Source organism: Podarcis gaigeae (assembly GCF_964106915.1).
Source record: "Podarcis gaigeae genome assembly, chromosome: 10".
Lineage (NCBI taxonomy): Eukaryota > Metazoa > Chordata > Lepidosauria > Squamata > Lacertidae > Podarcis > Podarcis gaigeae.
Window position 1 is genome coordinate 33299888 of NC_139686.1, and position 21574 is coordinate 33321461.

The window sequence follows — 21574 nt, forward strand, 5'->3', positions numbered from 1 at the left end:
GAGAAAGGAAGCGAATCTCAAGCTCTTCTCGGGATGCTGTGTAGTGGCTCTGAAAAGAGCCTTTGGGTTGTTGGTGAGGCGGGGCGAGCGCGAGGGGCGCCTAAGCCCTCTCTCCGCGGATGCGCCGCGCCAGCTGGATGTCCTTGGGCATGATGGTCACCCTCTTGGCGTGGATGGCGCACAGGTTGGTGTCCTCGAAGAGCCCCACCAGGTACGCCTCGCTCGCCTCCTGCAGCGCCATCACGGCCGAGCTCTGGAAGCGCAGGTCCGTCTTGAAGTCCTGCGCGATCTCGCGCACCAGGCGCTGGAAAGGCAGCTTGCGGATCAGCAGCTCCGTCGACTTCTGGTAGCGGCGGATCTCGCGCAGCGCCACGGTGCCCGGCCGGTAGCGGTGAGGCTTCTTCACGCCGCCCGTGGCCGGCGCGCTCTTGCGAGCCGCTTTGGTGGCCAGCTGCTTGCGAGGCGCCTTGCCGCCCGTCGACTTGCGAGCCGTCTGCTTCGTCCGAGCCATCTTCGTAGATGCAGAAAAGAACTAAAAGCTGAGCGCAGAAGGCAACATTTATACACTAGTTTTGCCCTCTGATTGGCTACTAGTAGATGAACACCTCTCACCATTGGATACATTCGACTTGTTGATTGGTTGGAATTACAAAACCTCAAGCTCATTCGACAATTTGAAAAGGCGCGCATTGATGTTTAAAAATCGTCAGCAGCCTCTCGCTTTTTAAATTTTCCTCTCCGTTTTGCATTGCGTAGGCGCCAGGGGCGGAGGAATGCCAAGCTACGTGTAAACCTAAGGGCCGTATCGTGTCTCGTTCACATAAATCACCCTTTTAATTTTTTTAAAAATAGAAAATACGCGTCCATATTTATCGAGCTGCCTCACAAAAACCACATCGCTTAGGAACTGTTTGTGTGCGCCTATATGTAACCCTGTTTATGTAATAAGGTATCCTCATTCGGGACCGTATTTTCCGAAGGTGCTCTGCAATTCCAGTACAGTAATCTCTTCCCATTTCACGAACATTTAATAAGTGAATTCTAAAAAAATAACTTGGGAGACTGCATGGAACTTCGAAGCACTGGCCACTTTTGTTGTGCAACCGCACGTCTACAAACCGTATATAGGAGCTGGCTACAGCTCACCAATAACTGCAAAGCGCGGGTAATTCAAATTACCCAACTGTTATTTCTAGAAAATTGCTTCCCAATTCGTTTTTCTGCAACCATCAGTCATTCTTTCTGTGCATATAAAACTACGATTTCATCTGAGACACAAATGAAGTAAAATTTATTCACCGCAGGAGAATCATATGAAAGAAGCTCTAGGGTATCTGTGCTTTGTTCGATCACTTGTTTATTTAGCTTTTAACTACTGTATAGTGGGGGAGATGGCTTATATTTAAACTGCATTCAACTTTTTAAATATATATATATTTATGCTTTTCAGATTTCTACATTTCACCAACTTCACAATTTTTTAAACATTTCAAAACTTCCTTCCCCCCTTTCTGCGGTTCCTTAAATTGAACTGTAATATCTTCTGCATATCCAAATTAACTTAATTTGCTCATTTATTCATCCACTTTAAATATATACTCTTATAAAACTGCAGGTTATCACTAAACTGCATTAAACTTTTAAAAGGGGATAGACGTGTCGTAGAGCTCTCTTAATGAAAAAATAGGTGGCTCTTAAAAGAGCCGTTAGGTTGCAGTGAGTGGCGGTAATTTACTTGGAGCTGGTATACTTGGTGACAGCCTTCGTGCCCTCGGAGACAGCGTGTTTAGCCAGCTCCCCGGGCAGCAAGAGCCGGACAGCCGTTTGAATCTCTCTCGAAGTGACAGTGGAGCGCTTGTTATAGTGCGCTAAGCGGGTGGCTTCCCCAGCGATGCGCTCAAAAACATCATTCACGAAGGAGTTCATGATGCTCATGGCTTTGGATGAAATGCCAGTGTCCGGGTGAACCTGCTTCAGAACTTTGTAGACATAGATAGAATAACTCTCTTTCCTAACTTTCTTCCGCTTCTTATCGCCTTTCTTATGAGTCTTCGTCACAGCTTTCTTGGATCCCTTTTTGGAAGCCGGCACTGACTTCGCTGGCTCCGGCATCTCTGCGTTTTCATGCGCTCTCCAGTCACCTCGGGCTCACGAGCGCTGCTGTTTTTTATATTGGCGATATGCAAATGAAAGAATTGTATTCTTCATTTCCTATTGGCCGAGAACTCGCAAAGCATTATAAGCGTTCGCCTTTCGTTCATGATTGGTCAGCCAGATGCCGAGTGTCCATTGGCTGGTTTTGAAGCAATATTTCGGTTTGAGCCAATCACAACTCACACCGACTTTGACGGGAAAATGAGACATGCCGTTCGACCTGGCATAAGCGATCGTTCATTCACAAAAAACTATTTTAAAAGTTTGAAAGTCGCCCCCTTCTAAATTGTCTTAAATTCTTTAAAGTAAATACACCGAATTCAATGGGGCTGAGCAGAAGCTGGCATTGATTGACAGTGTGAAAGTGCTCCATCTAGTAGTTATTTGCCGTGAATCGTAGGACCCTTTAAGAACTAGCCAGCAAATTTTGACAACCGAGACAATCTAACCCTGGACACGTGGTACAATGTATCTTAGTTTTTGACAGCGGTTTCCCACAAGCAAAGGGCTGTTTTAATACGTTGTAAATCCGAGTCCTAAAAACTCAGAATTAAACTGCTTTATGTTTAAATGGGACTTACTTTCAGGAAAACCGAAACCCAGTTCTATGTATTTTGGCGCAGAAATAAATCCTACTAGCGACACCGTGTGCTCCTCACTATGCATGAGTGCAGCATAAAATTTGTAAAAATTCTCACCGAAGAGGGATTCATTCACACAAATACACCCCCCCCAAAAAAAAAAATCACCTGTAAATTGGATAATGAAGTAGCGCGGCTTCTCCCCCATCTTTCCGCAACAATACTTTCAAGCTGATTTTATTCATGGGCTCAAAGTTCCAAGTTTTTAAAAATAACTTTCTAGAAATTAACTTTTCTGGGATGAAAGCGTCTCCCTCCTCTTCTTTCACTTCCGTGCCCGCCTAACTAGATCCACGCTTCTCAAGAAGCTACAAGATTCCAGACTGGCACACCAACCAACCCAGAGCAAGTTAGTATCCCGCTATAGAGGCCGATCTAATGACCCCATTTCCAGAAATTCAGGCTAATAATTCTGCGCGGTCCCAGGAGCACTGAAAATTTCAGTGACTGAAATTCTGACCAAACATGTGCAAGATATACTGTGGCAGGCGTGTTTTATGTGTATGTATCTATATATTGCAATAGTGTATGAACATTTGTGACAAGCTCTTTTTAGGAGGAGGTGGGTGGCTCTTAAAAGAGCCGTTGGGGTTTTTTAGCAGCGCGCGGGCACGTCTACTTCTTCTTGGGCGCCGCCTTCTTAGCCTTGGCCGCTTTGGGCTTGGCTGCCTTCGGCTTGGCGGTCTTGGGCTTCACCGCCTTGGCTTTGGCCGGGCTCTTGGCGACCCTCTTGGGCTTGACGGGCTTGGCCGCTTTCTTGGGGCTCTTGGCCGCCTTCTTGGCCGCCGGCTTCTTGGGCTTCTTGGGGCTCTTCTTGGCCGCAGCGGCTTTCTTGGGCTTCTTGACGCCGCCGGCCGCGGCTTTCTTGGCGGCGGGCTTCTTGGCTTTGACGGCAGCCGCCTTCTTCTTGGGCGCCTTCTCCTTGCCCTCGCCGGCCTTCTTGCCGATCTTGAAGGACCCCGAGGCGCCGATGCCCTTGGTGTGCACCAGGGTGCCTTTGTTCACCAGGCTCTTCAGGCCCAGCTTGATGCGGCTGTTGTTCTTCTCCACGTCGTAGCCTCCGGCCGCCAGGGACTTCTTCAGCGCCGCCAGAGACACCCCTTTGCGCTCCTTGGACGCCGCCACCGCCTTGGTGATCAGCTCGGTGACGCTGGGGCCAGAAGCCTTGCGCGCCTTGGCGCCGCCACTAGCCTTCTTCGCCTTCTTGGCCGGAGCCTTGGAGGCCACGACAGGAGCAGCAGCGCTGACGGCAACCGCGGGCGCCGTTTCGGACATGATGGCGAGGAGAGAGATGCGCGACACACACACAAAAAAGATTCCCGACAGAAGAAAAGTGAGCTCAAGTAGGTCAGCCGCTGTTTATTTATAGAGAGGAGCTGCCTCGTGATTGGTCCGCTGCAGGGCCCGCCCCTCTGCCAGGCAGACAGGAACTCTTTCGAGCGCCCAGTTTGTGTTTCTTTCGAGTTAATAAAGTGCGATTTTTACACCATACCGACCACCAAATAATCAAATATATCAACCGGGGCGAAGAGGGAAGGGTGCTTCGCATTCGTTGCTTTTTTGAAAGCGCAAAAGTAAAGGCAACGTTTGGAAAAGGGCTCTTAAGGCTCGGCTGCAGGAGCTGGGGAGACCTCCCAAGAGCGAAACTTTTGTTTTTCTTTGTAAATTAAAGCAATGTAAGCCCCCAAAACACCCGAAAAACTGTGCGGATCACCTCTTCAGACAGTAAGGTCTGTCACAGGACGTGGTGTGAGTTTTTAAAGCTAGTCTCCTCGTTGCAGGTGGACTTCAAGTAAACGGAGGTAACACAAGACTACACAAAATAGATTCACCATTGCTAATCGGCCAAGCCCTTACCAGCTCGCCTGCGAGATAGAAAAGGTGCTAAATATTGTATTATTCAGGTACATTCAAAGCCAATACTATATTGATAGTGTATGATCACACACACAAACACTATTCAAGAGTTTAATGCAGAATTTAAATTACAACCCAAAAGGTATGTGACTGACTGTTGGACTTCACTGCAGCTCTATTTTATGCAGACTGATTTAGATACCTTAAGAATGTTATAGGAATTTGAATAAATAATTAAAATCCATCTATGTTTTTTTCAGAACAAACCCCTGGAAAACAACGATTAGACTCCAGGTGGTCCTTAGTCTCAAAGTGAAAAGGGCAGGTTCACTCCTCAGTCTTACAGCACATTCTGAGATAAAAGCCATCTTGCTTTCAAAGGAGTGTATTTCGAAGTTACTTGACGTCAATGCCCTATATATATATATAAATGCTTCTCGTGGGTCACAGTTAGTGTAAATAGACAACTCCACAGGTGACCGTTTGTGAAAAATATGATTCCCCTTATTAAGGCTGCATCTCTAAACAAACTAACTTGGGAACAAGTCCCATTAACTAATGTGAGCCTTATTTCCTAGATGCGGCCACAGCTAAGTATATTTGAATTGGAATCAATGGGATTTCCACCCCCCCCTCGCCTGGGCTTTGAAGTGTTCTCCCATAGAAATTACTGGGATTTATAACTCCGTCGCGTGCACGTCTACAAGGAAATAGCTCCCTCTGAGTTAAACGGAATTTACACTCAAGGATGTTAAAGGCTCCAGCCTCACGAGCTGTTTGGGGTAATAATAATAATAAAAACCCAATAAAAGTGCGCTGTAAACTATGAGAAATCGGGAAGGGGAGGTTCAAGCCTAAACAGGAAATATTTGTCTTTTCCTGTCAATATCAATAATCGCTGAAAAACGTTAAAAATGAAGAGACAGTCCAAAATGTTCTCAAACAAGAAGATCTTATATAAAAGATTTAGGCGAGCTTAGGTAAGGAGTTTCTAGTGTGAGAGAGTTTATACAAGCAAAGAGCCTGTAGGCTGGTACTGAACAACACTGAACACAAAAGGCACAATCTGCTTGATTTTAGAGGGTAAATATTCCGGGGAAACTCGCCAGTGCAAAAAAAAAAATCTATAGGGCTGCTAGGAGGCGGTCCGTAGGTGACACAAACCAAAGCGGGAGTTTTCGAACGTAGAAGCTCTCCAATGAGAATCTGCCCCACTGATGTCAGCCAATGGGAAAAGAGACAGGAGCGCACTATAAATAGAGGGTCGAGATCGCCTCGCTCCTCTATTCCGAGTTGTAGTTGTGGCTGGTTGAGAGCTGCTCAAAGTGTCTTCGTGATGGCTCGGACGAAGCAGACGGCTCGCAAGTCGACGGGCGGCAAGGCGCCTCGCAAGCAGCTGGCCACCAAAGCGGCTCGCAAGAGCGCGCCGGCCACGGGCGGCGTGAAGAAGCCTCACCGCTACCGGCCGGGCACCGTGGCGCTGCGCGAGATCCGCCGCTACCAGAAGTCGACGGAGCTGCTGATCCGCAAGCTGCCTTTCCAGCGCCTGGTGCGCGAGATCGCGCAGGACTTCAAGACGGACCTGCGCTTCCAGAGCTCGGCCGTGATGGCGCTGCAGGAGGCGAGCGAGGCGTACCTGGTGGGGCTCTTCGAGGACACCAACCTGTGCGCCATCCACGCCAAGAGGGTGACCATCATGCCCAAGGACATCCAGCTGGCGCGGCGCATCCGCGGAGAGAGGGCTTAGGCGCCCCTCGCGCTCGCCCCGCCTCACCAACAACCCAAAGGCTCTTTTCAGAGCCACTGCACCGCATCCCGAGAAGGGCTTGAGATTGTCTTCCCTTTCCCCCTATCCCAATTTATGAGTTAGTACAAAGTGCCTCTGCACTGCCATGCGAGAGGAGGCGGTGGATTTCAGATCACTTCCTGTATACTTAAGTGTCCCTCATTTCTGCTTTATGAAGCGCCATTTTGGGAACGGGAAGGAACTAGTTTGAATTTTCACAACCCAATTCTTGACTGATGGAGGAGCGAAGGGCTTACCTTAAGGTGCCCTCGAGCTTTTAAGTGGGTAGGAGCTTAAAACGGGGGTGGATAACCTGGGGCCCCCAGATGCTGTTTTGACTTTACTCTGCCGTCATCCATAACCAATGACCACGCTCCTATCCTCTGCCAGGACTTGCGATCTTCCTGTTCTTTACATCTGCAGAAATATTTCCTCCTGGCGAAAGTTTGAATCATCCGATTTCCAAAATACTCATGCCAGTGCCAATATATTTGTATTACGTATACACCTACCCTGTTCTCCCTCTGCCCGGCAACGTTTTTTTTTTGGGGGGGGGGTACCCATCTGAAAATCCTTGCTCTGCTTTTGAAGCTTTTTGGCTTCTTTCCTCCAAGTTTAAGGTGGTGTACATGGCTCTCCCCCTCCCCTCATTTTATAGCAAACAACCCACCTGCTCTCTGCTGTATAATAAATCCATCTAGCTAGCTGAATACTACCTGTCATTGGCTGCCAGCCCTACAACCCTTTTATAACCCAGGATGTCAGACTGGGCATGGGGCCTGTATGCCTGAACCCCACACAAGCAAATGTTACTTATTTTGGATTTCAAATTATTGTGATGTGAGATGGTCCACCTCTAGATGGTACAAAACCAAGTGAACCATGGCAATTCCATGGCAAGCATAGTACTAGCAGTGGGCATACATATGTGAATGACAATGCATTTTGCCTTGGATTAAGGTGCTGTTCCAACGTTCTCGCACTGATACTGGACAGAAGACACAGGATTTCACAGTTCACTCCAGTTGTCTATGTAAGACGATTGGTGCATCCATCTCTCCACCCCCTTCAGCTTTCATTTTATTTTTAATTTTATTTGTATAATTTTTATTGATTTTCTTTTCTCATAACAAATATTCAATATCATTACTAAACATTAATTTTCTAGTTTCCCCCCTCCCTGTTAACTTCCCCCAACATCCATTTCTGCTTTGTTACACCAAATGTTAAATTCCTCCTTCAGCTTTTACACACAATTCACTTCATCAGGTGATATCCAGTTAAAGTAGATATTCATATTACATTCACTAATGTTCTTTAATGGTCAGTCTATATGTATATCCCATCTCTGTGATCTGTGAATGGAGCCTGGGTTCCTTTCAGGTTCATTTTTAATGGGGGCAAGAGATACTTTTTAGATATACAACTGCATCATGTTTCCCAAATGGAATGAACAGCTATTCTCCCTTTTATGGATTCTTCAGATATTAGGGATGTTTGCTAGAGGTCTCTTAAGTCTAAAGCATCATTAGCTACCTTCCATAGGTGCCGTTTATCAGGTCCTCAGGCTACTTCTTTTCCTTCCTAAACCCAAAATAGCAGTGCAGATAACTAGTCAGACAGTGGTGTATTACATCAAATATTTATTCTCTTTCAATAAGACAATGATCACTCCTGTCAGCGAGAAGCCACAGTAGTGAGTGCAGGACACACAGGGTGCAAAATGTTTGCATGCCATATATGCAAACAGTAACCTGCCCACCTTACAACAATGTGTAAACCCATTTTTCTCACCCAGCTAAAAACAGCATTACAAAATATTTACAGAAAGCCACCAAAACAAAACATAAAAACTTGATCAGGTATATGTGGAAGAAATGCTTTAACAGTGTGTTCTGGTTCCTCAAGTAATTCCTCCCTTTTTGAACAAAACAAAAAAAAAAGAGAGACAACAGGATTTTCCATGAGCACACAGACACAACCAAGTCTTTCATTAAAAAGTGAGTAGAGTAATTGCACCCCTTTTCCACTCTCTGCAGTGGTCGTTCTCCCAAATGTGATCACAAGTTACCTGGGATGGGGGATTATTGTCACAAATGAAGGAGCTCCTCAACCGGATGCCACTATAACATGGAACCTCTGCCCCTAAGACAGTAGTCTGATCTCGTAATCGCAGAGAATATACAGGTTAACTGGGAACAGATTGTCACAGTAGCCCCTCCATTTCCTTCATGAAAGCTTCGTAGACATCATCTTTTGTCTGCACAGAAATGGGAGCAGAAGAGCCAGCCTTAGGAGTTGCTTTGGTTATCTGAACAGAAGGCTCATCATCAGGTTTTCTCTGGGTGGTGGCAGCTGTCCCTTTGTTCTCTCGGCGAACTCGCAAGGCCGTGGGCACGAAGCGGGTGATCTCAGCCTTGGGGTTGGTGATCTGTGGCTTGGCGCTGATGGTTGCTGTGGCTTTCTTCTCAATGGTGGCTGCACTGGTGTCATCCGCCTTGGGACGCTGGATCAAGCTGGGCGGAGCACTCAGCACCCCAGGATTGGGAATGGGAGCGGGGGGAAATAACCCAGGTGGGGGCACCAAAGGAGGGCGCAACATGCCTGGACGAGGAGGGGGGATGCCTGGAGGAAGAGATAAAAGTTAGCCTGCTACTCTTTGCTCAGAAGGAACCAATACCAGCATCAGCTCAAGCTCCTTTTGCCTCCCCTTAATTTAAGGTCATTATATTTGCAAAAATTACACGGGACACACATTTTAAATCATCAAATTCCAACAGGTGTACCAACGATTCATAAAACCTAGAGCATTTCACTGTGCTGGAACAAAAAGGACAGGAAAATATCACCCTCTAATTTTAGGATTCAACAACAGCTTGTAGTTGACCACTTATAAATTATGATTTTTATTAAGCAGTACATAACTCCTACTACATAAAAAAAACCTTAAGATGAAAGCATACACCACTAAACTAATTTTGTTTATCCATAACAGTGAATAAAAGAGATCCTGTGAGTAAACTATAGTATTACCTGGAGGGGCTGGAGGTGGTAGGCGAGGTGGGGGTCCTCTTGGAGGAGGGCCAGGAGGCAGACCTGGCGGTGGACCAGGTGGAGGGCCAGGGGGGCGGCCAGGGGGAGGTCCGGGAGGCAACAGTCGTGGCAAAGGGCCACGCATTCCAGGCAGCCCAGGTGGCCTAAGAAACGGAGGAGCCCCTGTGAAAGCATTTGCACAAAGACAGTTTAGTTTATGGGTTAACATGGCAATTCCTCATTACCATTTACCTGTTGTTGTGCCAAAGAGATGAGAAAGAGAGGTTTTAAGACTACCTTGCTTTTTTACACAAACACTCCAACACAGCCCATGGTAATGGTGACCACTTTTTTATCAAAATACATTGCTTTTTCCTTCTGAATCACGTCAAATCATTTACAAAGTGCCAGAGATGTACAAAAACAGTCATCCACCCATTGGGTAGCTGCCTCCCCCCACGGCTTTTGTTGCCACGGCTGCAAGAGACTGCTTAAACAAAAACTGAGTATCTGCCTGATGAGAAAGACAAGTGTTTGAAGTGCAACATTCATGTGATGTTGGAGTGGGAAGCCTCCACCAGTATGCTAGCTGAGTAAGACAACTGCCTGTTTTTGGGATTTGCAAGCTGGGAGCCCAAAGCAAAGAGAAGCCTGGATTTCTTAAATTTCATCAGGTGCTCACCTGGAGGAGGACCAGGAGGGAGGCCAGTAGGTGGCCCTGGAGGCCTCAAGGGTGGTGCAGGAGGTGGCCCAAGAGGGGGTGGCCCAGGCATGGGAGGCGCTTGCATCTGAGTCGGAGGAACAGGCTGAGGTGGTGGCTGCTGCTGTGGCTGGGATGCTTGAGAGGCTGCCGACGATGCCGTCTCAGCATGGGCCTCTTCCGTGCTTTGCTGTTGTGGTGTATCTTCAGCCTCTGAGTCATCGTCGTCGTCATCATCTTCCTCTTCAGAATACTCCTCTATCTCTTTGCCTCCCTCAGGAATTTCCTGGCCTGAAGAGAAACAATGCAGCCTTGATCTTTAAAACAGATTCTGGGACTTTAAAAGGCAATACAGATCACAGGCCAACATTAGAAAAGAATGATTTGAAGGCCCAGGAAAAATATTCTATCAGAAATTAAGAAATTGATATTGAATGCTACAAGTATCTCCATAGGGCGGCTATGGCAAGGCCCAAATTTCCTCCAGGATGTTCCAAGCCCACTGCCTTGTTCCTGCATCCCTCCTGTTGAATGGGATTGGAAGATTACGGTAACAGCCCTGCCCCAGCCTTGCATAGATCAGAAATAAATTCCAGCAAGTGGCATGAGACCTAATCCGAGTAGGAGTGCAGGGTTCAGAATTTTTTTTACACCCACTTTATTTCTTCTGAAGCATGGAGATGGTCGCACAGTGCTTCCCCCATCCACAGCACACCTAACCATCATTCAAGGTGCCCCACTGCCCTGTGGTGTCAAGGAATTCATTTTCTCACTAAGTGTCAAAAAGCTAGATAGAATTGGCTTAGGGATTCCTCAGTGTATCTTCAAGGTTTGAAGGTCTATTTAACCCTCTTTTGCAATAGTCCTACGTTAATATTTTGTGCAGCCACTTATGAGGTTCCCACAGTGTCTGAAAATCACAGCTACATACCAGCTTCTCCATGACTAGTCTGAGAAAGCTATGAAAGCATCCTTTAAACCAGACCCTGCCTTCCATCTTCATATTAATTTAATCAGGGGTTGGGAACTCAGGAATTTGGAAGACAACCACACATGCAAATTATGAGTTCAAAGTCACTGCTGTATCAGTCAGCTGATGTGTTAAATGGTCCCATATCCTAGCTTCTATTCATAAGGCACTTTCTAGATAGATTTTTAATGCAAATCCTTGCTTAATAAACTATTTGTGAGTTAAATTCTCTGGGTAAACAGACTTCCATAGCTTTCAACTAAAATAAAGGGGGGGGGGGGAGAGGAGAGAATAAAACTAAGAAAAATCCAGGCTTTCTTACCAGCCATTCGCAGCATCATGGCCTGAAGTGGCGTGAGCTCTTTCATGTTCTTCTTCTTCTTGCGTGATTTTCCAGGTATCTCAGCAAACCGTACACTATGACCTGCAGAAGTAAAGTGACGGAGGATTAGGAATTCATCAATCACCTCCTCTCAGTTTTAATGTCTGGAATGCTTTAAAAATCCAGGCTCTTCCATGCTGCAATTCAGAAATTTAAGTAGCTATGTATTTTCAAGGCTTCAAGTGCCTCTTACAGGTGAGCACATTATCCGCTAGATTTTATGTTGTACAAAGCCATTTATCTTTTCTAACAACCAAATGGCCCAACATTATTATTAGCTATTATTTATAAAGTGCCTCAATGTCCCTGTTTATTTTTCCTCTAAGCTGGTTTCCTGCAGATGTTGCTGGATCCCAGGGTTCTGCTGGCTACAGCTGATGGGAGTTGTACTCTAAAGCAACAGGATGGTGCCAGGCTGGTCTAGGCATTGCAACAAGTTAATGCCCACACAGTACCCCTTCCACAAGCTTACAATGTTAATATGCATGACACGAAACAAACAAACAAAAATGGTAAGAGGGGGAAGAGCAAAACAGCAGATTCAGCCACAAATTCTTACATCAAGTTATGCAATTGTTACAATAACCAGATGGAACAGACATTAAGGGAAACAGTTCTAAGAGGAGGAGGAGCCAACCCACGGTTGGTCCCAGCAGAGCATACTTTGCTGAATTAACTCGCCCTTTGATGCAGCCACTATATACATCAGGTGGGATACATATCAGACTAGTCAAGAACAGTATGTTTATAAAGAAAGAACTCAAGAGATTGCTTGTACCACTCTACCAGCATTACAAAATAATAAATCCTATGAAAGAGCTTAGAACAATAATTCAGAGGTTGGTAAAGCATTCATGCTTGCTCTCATCTACTCAAACACTATGAAAGCATAACTATTTCAAATGCATTCTCCTAAGAAGCTTACCCAATTTCTTGTCTTCACCACCCTCCCTCTCAGCCGTGTCATCGTGATGCATGAACTCTTCCCCTTCGCTGTCTGCATCACTTCTGTCACTGTCGCTGTCATCAGTAGTGTCATCGTGCTTGTCCTGATCCATGTCCTCGGGATACCCCTCATCTTCACTGGTACTGGAAGCTTCATCATCCTGTCCTCGTGGACCTGAGTAGTTCAAACATGAAGCCACCAAGAAAAGCAACGTTCAGCTTGTTTTGATACTGTGAAGGCTTTCCCTTACCATACGAAGGGGAAGGGAGGGGAAGAGGAGAATCAACAGTTCAGGTCCAGTACTCTCCTGCAGACTTCACAGCCGAGAAGGATCATTATGAAATATCAGAATACCTGCATCACCTGCCCACTTTGATTTCTGGATGGCTGGTTTCTTCTATAAACCCACAGATGTACAGCAAAGTGTCTACAAATGAGCATAGCTGATGATAATTTATATAATATTGTTCCCGAACAAAGCAAAAAAAACAAAAACAAAGTAGGTTAACGCTGACAATTTTTATTTAGTGGTGACATTTGAACATCATTGTACACCATAGTTAATGGTTTACCTGGAACATACAAATTGCTTCTGCTTCGCTCCTTCCTTGGCATGGTCAACAAAATACAATCTCTGGCTTACCATTACATCCAATAAGCCACTGTTGGTATGCCAAGAACAAACCTTGGTTTAACACTGTGGCTTGGAACAAAACCACAATTGCTGATTCAGACATATTGCTCAGCCAGGGATCATTGTTTATCACTCATGCTAGAGGAGTGTTCCATTAACTATGTTTAACTGTGGCATGCAAAGTATCATAGCAGTCATATCCAAAAAGCATTCACATAAATCTGAGATTTGGGGAAAGGGGGGGGGAGTTCTAAATAGCAAGCCTAATGTATTTCTTGGGAACTAGTAGCTTTTTAAAAGCACATACATGAGAATACATATGCACACCAGCTATTTCAAATGCTTCTTCCATGCTCAAAACATGAGAATGTCTTGCATGGCTTTCCTTTCTATTTATTTGCCAACCATCTTTTAGGCCTCCTTCAAAATTGGCAATGTGTCTTTTCTTCTCCTTACAGATCTGTGTCCTCAAAACTAAATCTAGTTTTACATCTTTTAAAAGTACAGGGGAGAATGAACAACATAGGAAACTGCCAGAAGATTTCCCCAACTTTTCCACAAAGCACAACTGCCTGTGTACAGAAGAATATGAAACCCCAGCCCCCATCCTCAAATACAATGGTGGTAATAATAATAATAATAATAATAATAATAATAATAATAATAATATAATATAATATAATAATTTATTATTTATACCCCACCCATTTGGTGGGTTTCCCCAGCCACTCAGGGCAGCTCCCAACAGAATATTAAAAACATGATAAAACATCAAAGATTAAAAACTTCCCTAAACAGGGCCGCCTTCAGATGTCTTCTACAAGTCAGATAGTTGTTTATTTCCTTGACATCTGATGGGAGGGTGTTCCACAGGGCGGCCACCACTACCGAGAAGGCCCTCTGCCTGGTTCCCTATAACCTCGCTTCTCATAGTGAGGGAACCATCAGAAGGCTCTTGGAGCTAGACCTCAGTATCTGGGTTGAACAATGGGGGTGGAGACGCTCCCTCAGGTATACTGGGCTGAGGCCGTTTAGGGCTTTAAAGGTCAGCACCAACACTGTGAATAGTGCTCAGAAATGTACTGGGAGCCAAAATAGATCTTTCAAGACCGGTGTTATGTGGTCTTGGCAGCCACTCCCAGTCACCAGTCTAGCTACCGCATTCTGGATTAGTTGTAGTTTCTGGGTCACCTTCAAAGGTAGCACTTGCGGATGAGGAAAATAACTACCTGTCTCTGGACTGTAAGACACTTCCTCTTCTCTTCTCCGAGGGGCCATCTCTGAGGTGAATCCAACCTTCCGACCGTACATCTGCAAGACCTGAGGTGGAGGTGGCCCTGGTGGAGGTCCTGGAGGCTTCCTGCCTGGAGGTAAGCGAGGAACACCAAGCCCAGGGGGTGGAAGTACAGAAACAGGCCGGACAGGAGGTCTAGAAACAAGGTTTTGAACAGTTTAAAAGCTAAGGATTTACAAGCTTTTCAGTTTGAGCTAGAGTGTTGGATGCCACGCAGCACCAGCTGAGCTTTTGCCCTAGTTTCTGGCTACTTACTTATGACCTGTGAATATTATGCCAATTGTCTCCCTAGTGGCTGAAGTTAGTATTTCTTCTCAGCCAGCAACAAAACAGCTGACAACAAGGACAAGAAGCTGAGCACCAATTTAATCCAATATATGCATGTACCCCAGATTTAATCAACAGCCACACTTAACACTTTTCTGTAGTAGCGTGCAGCCCAAATGATGTCAGTCCATGTCTTGTGCCTTAAGCTACACTTCAAGAACCACCATTAAACCACATGAACAAAAAGCAGCTCACAAATTATAGCATGTGGTTTTTAAAAGCTCTAAATGCACAAGTAAAAGCCTATTTAATCATAGTAGCAGCATCAGATTCACAAAAGCCTATTAATCATAGTAGCAGCATCAGATTGTAATCCACACAGACCAACCCCAAAAAGAGCTTTGGCCTTTTCCAGTGCATTTCCTTGCTTACCCATAGGCTGATGTCTTTTTGAGAATAGAGGGGGGCTGCGCTCCAGGCAGGGGGATGTCCTGAATGAGGATGTTGGAAGGGGCATGAGGCATATCTGGCAGGGGGATACTCTCCACTTCGACATGCTGAGCATTCTGAAAGAGATTTTTAAACATTCCCTTAGGTTAATCTTCAGGAGGTGACAATGGGTATGTGACAGAGAGGTGAGACAAGCGCCCCTCCATCAGCTCAACTGGGATCACCCGGGGCCTGGATCCTCTCCTCCCTTGCTCATTATGTATCTTGATTGTATATCCCAGGCATAGACAAACTTGGCCCTGCAGATGTTTTGAGACTACAGTCCCCATTATCCCTGACCACTGGTTCTGTTAGCTAGAGATGATGGGAGTTGTAGTCCCAAAACATCTGCAGGGCCGGGTTTGCCTATGCCTGATACAACCTCATGAAAGACTTAGGCCTGGAACCTACTTATCTTCCTCTCCCCTCCCCATTTCTTTTGAATTCTGTCACTTAGACTGTAAGCAGTTAGCATAAGTGAAAACCACATTTAAATTTAAAAAAACAACAACTACTAGCTTTAATAATCAGCCAAGAGGGCTTTCACTTCCTTTCTGAGCCATGTCTAGTTGATTGTAAGCCTGCAGGCAGGAATGTTTGGGGGGGGGTTGCATAGCACTTAGTAAATTTTAGGTGCTTTATAAATGAGAAAGCAACATGAAGCAATCAGTGGCATAACATTTAGTTTCCCGACAACTCATAAATGCAAGCAACCATTTAGAAGGAACATCACACGACCAGTCAAATTAATGAAATAGTCATTTAAACCATTCCAATGAAATCTGAGGAGGGAAAAGTGAAGGTTTCTGGTCACCAAACTACATAGGGAGGAGATTCAGAAAAGCCAGTTTTTATATAGATGATTTTCAAATGCAACACACCACTGCTTGCATGTACTGTTTGTTACCAGACATATGCATGGTGTGCTTGTAATTTTTAAAAAAGCGCAGTAGGGCTTAGAAGGAACCAAGCAACTGGCTTTGCACTGTCTACACTTAAGTAAGCCAGGAGTAAGAACCCTTAAATCAATGCCATTCAAATCTGATGAGGGCAGATACCTTTACAGCATCGAAGTACTGACTGAGCTGAGATCTCTTCTGCTCATATTCCACTTCTAGCTTGCGCAACTCCTTGTAGATGTCTGGATTCTCCTTCTCATAGAGCCGTAGGATACGCTCAAAGGTCTCACGCAATTTCTTACGCTTGTCCTTCAGCACCTTCTCATTGAGCTGGGGTTGCTGCACTGGGTTAAACTCTGATCCAGTATTAGGATTGAGACCACCACGTGGAAGGAGAGAGATTTACAAGCAAAGCCTGAATTAAGTAATTGTTTTCTCTTCCTCTCACCACACCACATTTATAACACATGTGCCATTGTGGCATCCATGTTCAGAAACAGAAGCCCAAAGAAAACTTTCTTCCTAAGTGCCACTAAAAGAGAATACATATTTAGGAAGACAGCTTACTGGTGCTCAAATAACTCTGTTAGTTCCCAGGTGCCCCAACCTGATCAGCAACCCAAGCAGTGACTAGGGACGGGGTAGAGGGCCTTCCTGGGCCTAGCTCCCCATTCAATGAACCCCCTTTCTAGGGCAGCTTGCCTGGTCCCATCAATGTTTCTAGGATGGCTTCTAAAAGAAAGAAAAAGAACACAGGGGTGGGGAGCAGGGAGCTACCAACTCTCTACAGAAACTGGCCACTTGAGTGTACCCAACCCTTGATCTCCTTACTCCAAAAAATAAAAACATGGTATCTGATAACATTTGTTACACCAGCCAATGTGTTCCTCCTCCAGATATTTTTTAACTATTAACTCCCATAAGCCCCAACCAACATGGCCAGTGGTCAGGGACAATGAGAGCTTTAGTATAACATATAGAGAGTACCATATTGCCTACCCCTAAGTCTTTCAGCTTCACAGATGCATTTGGCCCCATCTGATTTCTCCATTCAAGTTTCCCCCAAAAGGTTTATTCAAACCCTACCCATTTCATCAAGTTTTTCCATATCTCGGATTATTTGCTTGGGATCCTTCATCTTCAACACTGCTGCTCTCACCATCATGCGTTGCTTCTTGTTCTGGACTCACCAGAAAATGAGAGAGAGTGAAAGATTCCTGTATCGGCCAAACCAAGCAACATATACAATACAAAAAATAGGGGGATCCAGGAGTGGGTTTTTGCATAACAGGACTGTGAGCTCAATTCTGGTACTGGGAAAACAATTATGGGCCAAACATGTGCTTAGAGGCACCCTGTTCCTTAATTTTAAGAGTCTGCTGCCCCCATTATAACATATCTTGCACCCGGCTCTACTTGGAGGATAAGTTTCTAGTTTTTTAAAAAAGCAGATCCCACAAGACTCAAGTCTGCACAACACTGTTCTAAGCTGTTAAAATTGATTTTACATTCCAATTTTAAAGACAGTGTGTTAACACACCTTCACATTTATACCCTATCCACCTTTACAATCCTCAGTCTCTAGTTCTGTGGGGTTTTATATTACTGTCTTCCTGTTTAAAGACACTTGAGTACTTGGTCAAACACTGCCATGATATTTATACTTACAGATGAGAATAAGACTAATCATCCACCAAGGAAAACTATAAATATATAACATTAGTACCATCACAATTCTATTAAAAATGCATTATTTCTCCAGCTTTATGAATACTTGGAAAATACTGTATTTTTAAATAGGAAAGGGCTCATCAGTTAGCAAGTACTACATTAACAAGGTATGCTTTATATTAGGAACATAACACATAGAAGTATAGGGTCACCAGCCTTTAGTAAAGCAACGATCTCTCACCTTCTTAAGCTCCCTTTTTCGAGCCTCCTTGCCTGCAAAGATATAAATGCTCAATTTCAGACTCAGTACTAGCAAGCTTTGGGCTGCAATCAAAACCATACTTATCACGGAACTCATTGTACTTCAGAGTACCCTTTGAATCCTAAGAAGTACTGTACTTGTGCCAGGGAAGGAGCAAAGCAGGAACTGGGCAACATGCACCAGAATGCTGCTTGTTCACAACAAACAACAGCCGGACAGAAAATCTGGTTTCTTGTTATGTGCAAATGCAATCAGCATCTGCCCAAGGAGGAATCTAAGTCTATAAGGCTTTACTTGTATACTTCACAAAAGCACACACAATGTTGCCTGACCAACCCTGAACACTTACTCCACCTTTTTCCAAAACTGTCTTTAAGGAAAATAAGTTGAGTGTTCTACCATCCGAAAGGAATCTGACTCTTGCAAACACAGCCTGTGTACAAACTTTACAGTACCTTTAAAGCACATTTGAAGCAAATTCTTTCCCTCAAAAAATTCAGAGCACTATAGCTTACACTGCACATACCTATAATTCCCAGGGACCCTTAATAAACTGCAGTACTCAAAATTCTTTGAGGAAAAGACTGTGCTTCAAAGGTGCTTTTAAGCTATAGTGTGTACATAGCCATAGTAAACATGGACCGACTTGAAGCTGCACAGAAGTGCACTTAGATTTAACTATGAGAAATCCTATAATTAATAGACTGCAGTGAAGCAAGTCATACTGACTGCTCTTCAAATAATTTAATATAAATATTTGTATATGAGATTTATAAAGCAGCAACGTTATGCCTTCAACTGATTAGCTTGATGTAAAGCGATCTTCTGAAGAAAAATCTCCACTTGACATTACCATCATCCCATTATTTTATATCCTGTACATTCCTTCACTGACATTGTTTAATGCTAAACCCACAGTATACTGTAACATTTTTAGCCTGCAGTGTTAGGTCTTATACCTCGGGCTACATTAGTGTTCGAAACTCCCATTGTTACAGGGACATTTTGCAACAGGGAATTTAATTAGTGTGAGCAGTTTCTGAGCTCTGGGCGCATTACTGCGCCTCAGATTTCAAATTAAAACTGCAGAGCAGAAGGAAAGGAGGACCTTTTCCTGCCTCCCCACTTTCAGCTACTCTCTGAAGACTGGAGAAGAGACCCTCTTAAGAATATTGGGGGGGGGGGCAGGGGAAGGACTAGACCATGTGAAAAATGAACATAATATTTTAGCAGCAGTTCATTCATTTTCAGCTTTGTATTCTAGTTATTTAAAAAAGTGCCCCTAGACATTCCATTGTTGCGCCCGTAACCTAGGTTTAAGGTGCGATTTGGCTCCTAGTTTTCCTATCTTAGTTTCTAACACTGTGCTACATGCTTTCAACCATACGTCTTCCCTAAAACCCTCCCCCTTACTTTTAAAAAATAAATTCTGTAAACTTACGAGCTTGATCTGTGGGATTCATGAACTTCCCACTCTTTGTGGATGACGTGGATCTTCGCCCCATTTTGACAGTTTATTTTATTGTTTCACTGAATGAAAACTAGACCAGGAGGAGAAAAATATATATAATTCAGCATAAACGTCAGTATTAAACACACGAGTGAAGTTCTGCAAGTCATACAGAAGTACATCTCATTATAATAGTAATTAATAATAATAATAATATAGTATAAATAATAACAACAGTAATATAGTGTATATTCATTTTTTAAAAAAAAAACCCTTTTCTGTGCCCATGAAGATGAAAGGATTTCTATGTCGGGAAACGGTAACAGGTTACCTGGCGCCAAAGCCGGTGGCTCCAAGCAGGGAGAGGCGGACAGCCCAGATCCGCGCCTGACCCCAGTCGATCCACGGGGCGCGAAGGAAGAGGCCGGAGCCCGCCAACCTCGACGGCAGAGCGGCGCCCGGTCGCTCCAACGAGAGAAAGGGCCCTACAGAAGCCGCGCCTCGGATACTCTCCGCGTCGCCGCCATCTTGAAAAGCCGCGCGATCTCGCGGCAACAGCGATAGAGGCGCGGAACGCCTAGAGGAGCCCACAACCTGAACTTCCGGCAAAAACGAGGAACTTTGAGGCACGTGGACTTCTCATCAAAGACTCGGCTTCCGTCCCCAACTTCCGGGAAGTTGATTGGTCTGAAGTAACGGACCATTAAGGAGGTCAACGTTTTAGCATCCCCAGCCTAGGATACCCCGAACAAAAGGCTGACAGCAAGCACCGGAGCTCATATATTTTGTTTTTAGTTTAATTATTGAATTCATATATACCGCCCTATGCACGGAGGTTCACAGGGCGGATCACAAAAAAAATCTAAATATAAAACCACTACATATGGATTTGGATTTGATATCCCGCCTTTCACTCCCTTTAAGAAGTCTCAAAGCGGCTAGCATTCTCCTTTCCCTTCCTCCCCCACAACAAACACTCTGTGAGGTGAGTGGGGCTGAGAGACTTCAAAGATGTGTGACTGGCCCAAGGTCACCCAGCAGCTGCAGGTGGAGGAGCGGAGATATATATATTAAAACAACAACCTAATAACAATTCCCCCCTCCAAAAAAAGAACCATATTTTAAACGGGCATAGGATTCAATGAAATCAACCAAAGTTCTGGTTAAAAAGGAACGTTTTTGCCTGGCGTGGAAAACTGGAAATATATGCAACTCATGCTGCTTCCTCCTTCCCCTCAGCTGTCGCCTGAGGCAACCGCTCAGTGATACAGCCATCAGTATGGGCGTCTGTAGGAATTTTTTTTTGGGGGGGGGATAAAGCACTAAAAAGGGGAGCAGTGGATTTCTCACACGAAAATAAGAACAGCAGCTGTCCATTTTGCCTCGTATATCGGGTTCTACAAATGACAAAAACTTAACACTTTGGAGAGGTAAACTGGAGATTATGGCTCTTCGGAAGTCAGTGCTCCCTTCCTCTCCCCGCCTGCACTTTGCGGGTATCTTACATGCATGCGAACAAATACAGCACAAGGCTTTGCACCAACTGAGCTTTGGGCTGCAAGTTGTGAGTGACGTCCCAGGGGTCGCCATTTGGAACCGGCGAAGTGTTGGAGTACGTTTGACCGCTGGCAATGCTGGCTGGGGCTGCTGGGAGTTGGAGTTCAAGAACACCTCGAAGGCACCATGTTCGCTATCCCTGTGTAGTTTTACCGTTTGCTGCAACCCGAGAGGTGTTAAGCGTGGGGGATTTGGAGCTGGAAAATCAAACTAGCTTCTGACATGCTCGATTGACAGTATACTACTTTGTACCCCAAAAAAGTAAAGAAACCCTATCTCAGCCACAGTATCATGGGAACAGTGGTCTGCAGTTTATACAAACTCCCCCGACAGCAATCACGTTTTTCTCACAAAGTAAGTCCTAACTTAAAGTAAGAACTACTTCTTTCTGAGTGGACTCCTGCTTCTCAAGTACGCTAAAATCCTCGATTTCTTTATTATTTTATATAGGCAGTTCTTATTTACATCCTGGGATGTGGAAACGTCAAAGGGAACCATAAGGTTTTTTTCTTTCTGTGTGATTTCCGACTATTTTCCCTATCTCTATACTTGTCCTTGTTACTAGACGCTCCAGGCTGCGGC

At 44.8% G+C, this 21574-nt stretch overlaps 3 protein-coding genes and 2 pseudogenes across 5 annotated transcripts; 1 reads left to right on the top strand and 4 right to left on the bottom strand.

The window, feature by feature from the left end:
- Window positions 1-12: 12 nt before the first annotated feature.
- On the bottom strand, window positions 13-626 carry LOC310825857 (histone H3.2). The gene has a single exon (XM_083699683.1). It carries the CDS (start codon window positions 509-511, stop codon window positions 101-103), a length of 411 nt encoding a protein of 136 aa, XP_083555809.1. The 5' UTR covers window positions 512-626; the 3' UTR covers window positions 13-100.
- Window positions 627-1731: 1105 nt separating this feature from the next.
- LOC310825858 (histone H2B 7 pseudogene) lies at window positions 1732-2112 on the bottom strand (annotated as a pseudogene). The gene has a single exon. The product of its transcript is annotated as a histone H2B 7 pseudogene (transcript).
- Window positions 2113-3410: 1298 nt separating this feature from the next.
- Window positions 3411-4902, bottom strand: LOC310825856 (histone H1.5 pseudogene; annotated as a pseudogene). The gene has a single exon. The product of its transcript is annotated as a histone H1.5 pseudogene (transcript).
- Window positions 4903-5988: 1086 nt separating this feature from the next.
- Window positions 5989-7706, top strand: LOC310825372 (histone H3.2; the record flags this gene model as incomplete). Its single annotated transcript, XM_083698833.1, has 1 exon — window positions 5989-7706. One exon carries the CDS (start codon window positions 5989-5991, stop codon window positions 6397-6399), a length of 411 nt encoding a protein of 136 aa, XP_083554959.1. The 3' UTR covers window positions 6400-7706.
- Window positions 7707-8064: 358 nt separating this feature from the next.
- WBP11 (WW domain binding protein 11) lies at window positions 8065-20058 on the bottom strand. Its single transcript, XM_083698669.1, has 12 exons — window positions 19767-20058; window positions 19427-19526; window positions 17965-17996; window positions 17139-17232; window positions 16212-16408; window positions 15097-15230; window positions 14333-14532; window positions 12449-12643; window positions 11464-11565; window positions 10154-10462; window positions 9472-9654; window positions 8065-9063 (listed from the first exon to the last, which is right to left on the bottom strand). Exons 2-12 carry the CDS (start codon window positions 19488-19490, stop codon window positions 8645-8647), a joined length of 1929 nt encoding a protein of 642 aa, XP_083554795.1. The 5' UTR covers window positions 19491-19526; window positions 19767-20058; the 3' UTR covers window positions 8065-8644.
- Between the last annotated feature and the right edge of the window lie 1516 nt (window positions 20059-21574).

What these genes read in the sequence shown, in the direction of transcription:
- LOC310825857 (XM_083699683.1), bottom strand. Translation starts at nt 511, where the DNA reads ATGGCTCGGACGAAGCAGACGGCTCGCAAGTCGACGGGCGGCAAGGCG.
- WBP11 (XM_083698669.1), bottom strand. Translation starts at nt 19,490, where the DNA reads ATGGGGCGAAGATCCACGTCATCCACAAAGAGTGGGAAGTTCATGAAT. An exon ending in GGAAAAACTTGATGAAATGG is followed by an intron (nt 16,409 to 17,138) that starts GTAGGGTTTGAA and finishes ATACTGGATCAG; the next exon opens with AGTTTAACCCAGTGCAGCAA. An exon ending in AGTACTTCGATGCTGTAAAG is followed by an intron (nt 15,231 to 16,211) that starts GTATCTGCCCTC and finishes AATCTCTTTCAG; the next exon opens with AATGCTCAGCATGTCGAAGT.